This window comes from Suricata suricatta, chromosome 8, assembly GCF_006229205.1.
Source record: "Suricata suricatta isolate VVHF042 chromosome 8, meerkat_22Aug2017_6uvM2_HiC, whole genome shotgun sequence".
In the NCBI taxonomy this organism is placed as follows: Eukaryota; Metazoa; Chordata; class Mammalia; order Carnivora; family Herpestidae; genus Suricata; species Suricata suricatta.
This window is the reverse complement of record NC_043707.1, coordinates 137,815,693-137,823,285: the sequence shown is the minus strand read 5'-3', so window position 1 is coordinate 137,823,285 and position 7,593 is coordinate 137,815,693. Positions and strand designations below refer to the sequence as shown.

At 60.9% G+C, this 7,593-nt stretch overlaps 1 protein-coding gene across 3 annotated transcripts in view; it reads right to left on the bottom strand.

Moving 5' to 3' along the window:
* Positions 1-5,096, bottom strand: part of CHD5 (chromodomain helicase DNA binding protein 5) — a 54,938-nt gene extending 49,842 nt beyond the window's left edge. For all 3 annotated transcript variants that reach the window (XM_029949274.1, XM_029949275.1, XM_029949276.1), the window contains exon 1: positions 5,037-5,096. In XM_029949274.1, the coding sequence (XP_029805134.1) occupies positions 5,037-5,064 (28 nt within the window). In that variant the 5' untranslated portion in view covers positions 5,065-5,096. The remainder of the gene's footprint in view (positions 1-5,036) is intronic.
* Positions 5,097-7,593: the final 2,497 nt, after the last annotated feature.

The window sequence follows — 7,593 nt, the reverse complement described above, 5'->3', positions numbered from 1 at the left end:
CTCCTACCCCAGCCCGCTCACTGCTCAAGTGTGCCCAGAGGAGCAGAGAGAAGAGCCCCCCGGGATTCTGGCCGTGCGGGGGCTGGGGGGACACACGAGAGGGGATCTCAGCCAGAGCGGGTCTGCAACCCGAGGAGGGTGCCCAGGGGACTCTCATTGGGAAACAGGGTAGGGCATCCCCACTGAATTAAGTTAAAAGAAACTGAGCTCACACGCACCCAGCCCAGGAAGCCTGGACCACTCGGCGTGGGTTTGACCCCACCAGCCGCCCAACCTCACAGTGCAGACATGCCCGCCACAGATGCTCGGACACGCATGTGCACCCGCAGGACACACCAACATCTGGCCTCCTGCCCTCCCCACCAGTCTCCCCTCACCCCCTGCCTGGGAGCCCTGTCCCCTAGAGTCCCCAGGGTCACATGGGTGCAGCTAGAGGGTACTGGTGACCCCAGTGGCCAGGCGGATGCCCTCCCACCCGAGTGCCCTTTGGGGCCAGTTTCCACACGCTCCACCTCTGTAGCAGGGGCAGGTAGGGGCTGCACCACTGTCTGGGCACCCCTCTGCTCCTCTGCCCCCCTCCAGGGTGGCCGGGGCCCATAGAGTCTGCGGGGATAGGCAGCAGGGCAGGCCCGAGCCCTAGAGCCTCCCCATCTGGCTGGGCAGGCACAGGGGTGGAGAGAGGCGGACTCCAGGCAGGACCTCGAGCTGCTTCGGACAATGTGGTCACCGGGCCCTGCTCAGTGGTCCTGCCTGGCACAGAGGCACAGCTGCCAGGCCTGGCACAGGGGCACAGCTGCCAGGCCTGGCACAGGGGCACAGCTGCCAGGCCTTGGCTGGGGCCATGGCCCACAGGGCAGAGCAGTGTGGCAGGAGGTCAGCCCAGGGGTCTGATTCGGGCGGGCGGGGTCTTGAGTGGAGCCAGGCCGAGGCAAGGTCAGCACACGCTGACCCTGTCCCATCCTGTCCCTCTTAGCCCTGGCAGAGGAGGGGCAGGGATTTTTCAGACCACTTGAAAACGTGCACAGGGACCCAAGAGTCGTCCTGGAATGGCAGGGTCTGGAGGCAGTGATACAGCTGTCCATCTGCACCTGCCCACCGCCACCCCCACCACCTCCTCCTCCGAAGCCGCGGGGAGACTGCCTAGGCAGAGCCACCCTGCACCCTGGCAGTGCCCAGCGCCGGTTATGTAACAGGCTGAGGCTGATGCAATCGGGAGGGACTCTCTCCCTCCTGCCACCTCCCCGAGTCCCCTGCTCCCTCACCAGGGCGGTCTCCCAGCCTGGGAAGGCCAGCTCAGTGCACCGTTACTGACTGGCCAGGTGGCCAGCAGAGCCGACAAGGGGAAGAACAGGTGGCTGTGGGGAGGCTATCTTCCCCGGGTGGAGGGCAGGGGTCAGGCGATGCCCCACACTCTAGCCCTAATCCACGCCCAGAACAAGCCTCAGAGGATAAGGCCCCAGACAGACCCTCTGCCATGGACAGCACCCCTCCTCCATTCCCAGAAGACCTCATTGCCCAGGGCCATCTGCCTGATTAAATCCCTCCTCCAGGAATGTTCCAGAGCTGGAGCCCCAGGCTCAGGACCCCACCCTGCCCACCCGTCTCTGGCAGACCTTTCCTCTCCCTGCACAGATTCTGGCAGCCCTGGGGACAGCCCGGGGCTGAGACGTTCCTTGCCATCACCTCCTGACTCCCTGGCACCCCGGCCTCACCCTGGCCTCGTCCCCCCCGCCCTCCCTCCTCTGCAACAGCAGGCCAGCTTCTGAAAACCAGACCCTCGGAGTCACATCCAAGCAACCCTTCCTGGGCCCGTCTGCTGCTCCCTAAGCCCCCACCCCGAACCCCCTCCTCAGGGGGGACCCCACTCGCCCTGAGGTGAGGGTCCAGGAACGATCAGCTCCAGGATTCTGTGCCGCGCCAGCTCCTGGCCCTTCCTGGCCGCCACCCCCACAGCCCTCTGGCCCACCGGCTGTGCCCTCCCGCACCAGCCCTGCCCCTCCAGGGCTGAGGCTCCATCGATCCAACTTGGGCTATAATTAGGACCCATTAGCCTTGTTATCTCAGCAACCTCCTGAGCTTCCAGGTCTGAGCAGGCTGGGGGGCAGTGGAGGGGGGAAGGGGAGAAGCTGCTTCAGAGACTGAGAGACAGAGACAGGCGGGGCGGGGCGGGGGGAGAGAGCAGGGCAAAGAGAGATACCTCTGCTGCTTTTTCCTAAGCTGCCCCACAGCCCTTTCCCCAGTTCCCTGCACATGCTCTGGTGCCCTTCACTGAGCCAAGTACTACAGGCCACCTGCCCTGGGCTTGAAGCAGGTCACCTGTTAATTTGTACCAATTCGTCTCCTTCGCACAGGAACCCTGAGATGGTCCCGTTATTACCTCCGTTTGCAGATGAGGAAACTGAGGCTCAGAGGTTTCCTGACTTACCCACATAGCTTCAGGGCCCCCAGGTGGTAGAGCCGGGAAGGAACCCAGACAGGTGGCTCCCACCGCCACGCACGGTCCTCACCCCAGCCCCTCTCCGGGCACTGGAGCCTCCCCTAGCTCCCCCCCACCCCCTGCCCCCACCCACCAGATTTCAGACTTCCCCATATTTATTTAGCAAGGCCTTGGTGCCAAGCTCGGGCCTCACTCTGGGACACCAACATGACTCAGATCAGCCCTTGGTCTGGAAGGTTCCACAGGGTCCCTCCAGGAGGTCAGAGAGAGTCCACACATGCTCACCCCCAAAGCGGGTTATGCTCTGCCCAGCTCCTGCCCCCTCCTCTGGGCAATAATGCAGCCTCCCCCCCACCCCCCCCCACCACCACAGGCAGCTTTGCAAATGCAAGGTGATCGGATTGCGGAGGGGAAGGTAGGTCATCTGATTTGGGGATGGTCGAAGGATTTGGGGGCCCAAGCCAGGAGCAGAGACGAGAGCTCCACTGCCAGGCTCCAGAAAGGCAGGCAGATCTGCCAGCAATGGGGACCCAGCTCGATGTCCGCCATCCTCCCCGGGGGCTTGGGGAGGAGGCTCCTTCTGTCCTCCACCCCCAACCCACCACAAGGCCACCCGGTGGCCAGGGGAGTGCAGGCTTCCAACGACCACCCCTTCCTGGCAGGTCGCCCCCAGTTCCTTCCAGATGAGCCTGCTTCTTCATCCTCAGAAGGGCCTGGCAACGCCATGGGGCGATGGAGACTCTGATGCCGTGAAATACACAGTAGGTGCTCAGGGACGGCAGGTGGAGCCCGGGGCCCTAAGGGTGGGGGTCTCCAGTCTGGGCACTGCTGAGCCAGGGGTTCCCAAGGCCACGCTAGGGCTGGCCAAGAGAGGGGGTACAAGACTAAGGTCCCCACCAGTCCCTGGAGCACCCTCACACCACAGGCCCTCTGCTGATAATGGGGGGTCAGTACCCGCCCAACAGAGGATTAATAATTTATTTATGACATTTAATGAAACCCAGACATCACCTCATTGGCATCTCATCAAAGAGAGCGTCAGTTCTGAGCACTCTGGGCAGGCAAGTGGGGGGAAGAGGTGAGGATGCAGAGGGCAGGGACCCAGGGCAAGCAGGAACGGGACCCCGCGCAAACCCAGAGCACAGGCAAGAAGGAGGAGAGAGAGACAAGGAGGGAGGGGAGAGAGAGACACGCCTGAGAGTCAGGGAGAGACGCCAACGAAACAGGGAAAGAGAGGGATAGCCAGAGAGAGAGAAGCAGAGGCAAGCACTCTGGAAGACAGTGAGACAGACATGGGGACAGAGAAGGAAAAAGAGGGAGAGAGAAATAGGGACAGAGCCAAAGGCAAGGCAGAACGTTAGATACCATTTACCTGGTTTGGAAAAGATATTCAATAAATCTATGTTGGGGAGGCAGATGGATGGATGAAAGGATGGACGGGCAGGTGGACTGTGGAAGGATGGATGGATAAATTGTAACTGGATGGATGCAGAGTGGGTAGAATGGAAGGACGGGGAGGTGGATGGTGGAGGGATGGTGGATGGATGAATAGTAGATGGAGAGTGGACAGGATAAATGGATGGCTAGATGATGGACAGACAGATGAATGGATGGTAGATGGAGAGTGGGTAGGATGGATGGATGGATAGACAATGGTTGGTGGATGGAGAGTGGATAGGATAGGTAGGTGGATGGATGGATGGTGGATGGACAGATGATGAATGGATGGACAGACAAATGGGTGGTAGATGAAGCATGAGTAGGATGGATGGATGGATGGATGGACAGATGAACTGTGAATGGATGGATGAATGGATGGTGGATGGATGGTGGATGGATGGTGGGCAGGATGGATGGATGGGCAGACAGATGAATCATGGATGGATAGATGGAGAGTGGGTAGAAGGATGGATGGATGGATGGGTGGAGGGTGGTGGTGGGTGGGGGGTGGAGAGTGGCTGGGATGGATGGATGATGTGGTGGGTGTACAGCCAGTTGGCTGGTTGCATGGCTGGATGAAGACATGCTCACTGGGAACGCACACACGTGGGTGGGTGGACTAACAGGAGGGCTGGAGACTGAATACACTAGGAAATGATAGACGATGTGGGATGAAGTGAACATCCCACAGGTCACAGCGCTGGGCAAAGCACACTAGTCCTTTTCCCTCCCTCCCCCAACAAATGGTATTAAATACAGGCTTCCTGGGACCCCCGAAACCCACACGTCCCCAAGGGGGTGGGGTAAGCTAAGAAGGTATGAACCTTGGGAATCATGGCCATCACTCCTTCCTGGATTCTGGCCTCAGGAAGCCTAAGAATCTCACATGACTGGGGTCAGTCCTGTGGGCATGGGGACATGGGCCAGTCAAGTGTCTTTGGGGTCAGAGTGATCACACCGCTGGGCAGGGGCGAGGCTGGGCTCACCAGCTCTGAGAAACCCACTCCTCTGGCTATAAGGGATTGACTGGGGCCAACCGGGCTGGGAACTTTAGAGGAAAAGGCCAGGAGCATAGAGCCACACCCTCTCTCCCTCCAGCCCCCAATGACATCACACCCTCAGCCCTCCTCCTGCCCAGGCCCCCCTGCCCCCAGCTTACGAGATGAGGGTGCAGGTCGCAGAAGCATTTCCTTGGGAAAGGCAGGTCAACTGCCCCCTTTGGATGGTGCTAATTACAGTGGTCACAGTTTATTGGGCACCTATTATGTGCTGGGCACTGTGACCTAAATGTTCCACGTGCACTGTCTCACAATAACCCTCTGTGAGGTAGCTGGTGCCACATCCCCATTCCAAAAGTGGGGACACCGAGGTGGAGGGGCTGGAGAGCTTGCTCGGGCTCAGGCAAGCAGAGCCACGATCCATCTGACCCTCGAGCCCTCCACCCTCCCGGCAGAATGTGGCAGCTGCCAGGGCCGGAGCCAGAGAGGCAGGGACCCTCCCCACCGACTCTTGCAAGCAGGCTCACCCACCTGCCTCAGTGCCAGGGCGCTGGTCACACAGAGCCCTGGGTGGGAAACAAGAACCCGGCTGCGGGGAGGGGAGGAAGGTGGGGCACAGTATGGAAGGAAAGATTTGACAAGAAAAGAGCCCGGCGGCTGCAGATGTAAAAATCAGCGTGATTGCGCCCAACACACTAGCTCCTCCCCCCACAAACTGTTTTGGAAGCAGCTGGCCCTAGGTCCCAGCCGGTCACAGCCTCAAGCTCAGGCAAACGGCCACAGGCCAGCAACAGAGGGCTAGGGGGCCAGCTGGCTGGCCCTTACACGAGGCCCAAGCTGAAGCTGCCACCGTGCCCGGAGGCCAGGGCTGAGCAGGGGACTCCCAGCCCTCAGACACCGAGACCACACCATCTCCTGAGCACCCAGGGTGCCAGACGCCAGGCACACGGCAGGGGGTGGCAGGTGATGGAAGGAGTCACACCCGAGGCGGGGAGCCCATCGACACAGAAGTAACCTGGTGGAGCGGGAAGTGCGGCCGAGAAAATAAAGCATTAAAATGGCCCTGAGAAGAAAAAAAAATAAAAAATAAAATAAAATGGGCCCTGAGGGTGACGGGGGTGGGGCCACACTTGGGCCAGGCAGTCATGGAGGGCCTCCCTGAGGAGACAGCCAGGAGCAGAGAAAGGAGCAGGTCAGACAGAGGTCACAGCCAGTGCTCAAGGGCAGGACTGAGTTTGGAGTTGGAGGTGGGGTTCTAGAAGCCTCAAGCCAGTGCGGCTGCAGTTGGGGAATGTGGCAGGAAGGGTGGACGAAGGTGGTATAGACCAGAAGCTTACTGATCCATCCAAGCAGTAGGCATCTGGGTCTGATTCGTGTGTACAAAGGTGACCTGGCTGCTGAGTGCAGGGTGGCCAGTGAGGACTAGTCAGGAGGCTGTGAAGCGGACGGAAGCACAGGACGGTGCCTGGAGCCAGGGACACAGAGAGGGAGCCGGGAGTTTGGGAAGGCTCAGGACATCGGGTCTCGCAGAAGGGTGGGGCCGCCATCCCCAGGCCAGGGGGGCCCAGAGTAGGACCTCTTCCCTGCAGGGACCCTAGGGACAACTTCCCCCTTTCACCTCGCCCTGCCCTGGAGCAATGGGCAGGGAGAACAGGTAGTGGGGAGGTGACTCTGACGGGGACCCAACAGAGTGAGGCAGGTGTGCCCATCAACCCTCCCATGTTTTGAGACCTAAAACAACCAGGGAGCAGGGAGTATGGAGGGCAAGGGGGCAGGGGACCCCATCTGGGCTCAGTGTTGGTGCATGCTCAGCTGTCCACTGGCCCAGCAGTGCCACAAAGGGGCCCCGCCCCAAGCACCACTGGGAAACTGAGGAGGCCTGAGAACAGCCTAGGGAGAAGCAGGCCTCCTGAGGAATAGCCATGGGGTTTCAGTGCCTGTACTGGGCCTCTGTGTTCCCTCCCAGAAAATGGGCCTAATTCCTTGCACCGAAGGACAAAACAGTCAACTATTGTGCAAGCAACCCCGCCGGTAAGGGGCCACCTCATCCCCCTCCCCTAAAGCTGGCAGGCTCTTCGAAAACTTGGCCGGACTGTCTGAAAGGCAGAGAGGCCAGGCTCCCCTAAGGGCCCCAGTCGCTGTTAAGGCAAGCAAACAAGTGTGGGGTGGGGAGGAGGCCCCCTCCAGTGGGCGGGACCACCTGGTGGGAATCCCCTGGCTAGGAAGCAACCTGGGGGAGAGCCTGCTGCCTGCAGGGCCCTCCCCTTCCCATCCCGGCGCACAAGAGCCAGGGGGTAGAATGTCCCATCCGCCCTCCCTCCAAGGCACTCAGGGGCCAGACAGCGCACTTTTGGGCTCAGGAAGGCCCTTGGACCTCCCCCAAGTCCCTCAGGAGCCCAAAAGGTGCCATGGGCTTGGTGCTGAGAAGAGTCTACCAGGAGGGAGGGAGGCTGGCTGGCAGGGTGAGGCCCTGGCCAGCTGTGCCAGGGAGAGAGCCGTCCCAAACAAATGGTGAGCAGTTAAGTGAAGGATGATCCAGCAAGGTTACCCCGGACGCACAAACCCTGCTTATACTGAATTCTCAGAGGGGCCGGCGAGGGCTGGGGCGGCGGCCCTGGGAGGCAGGCCGGTGGCCAAAGTGTTCGGGAGCGACGGCCCCGGCACCCCGCGGCCGGGAGGGCGGAGCAGGAGTCCGAGCCCCAGCGCCCCGGCCCGGAG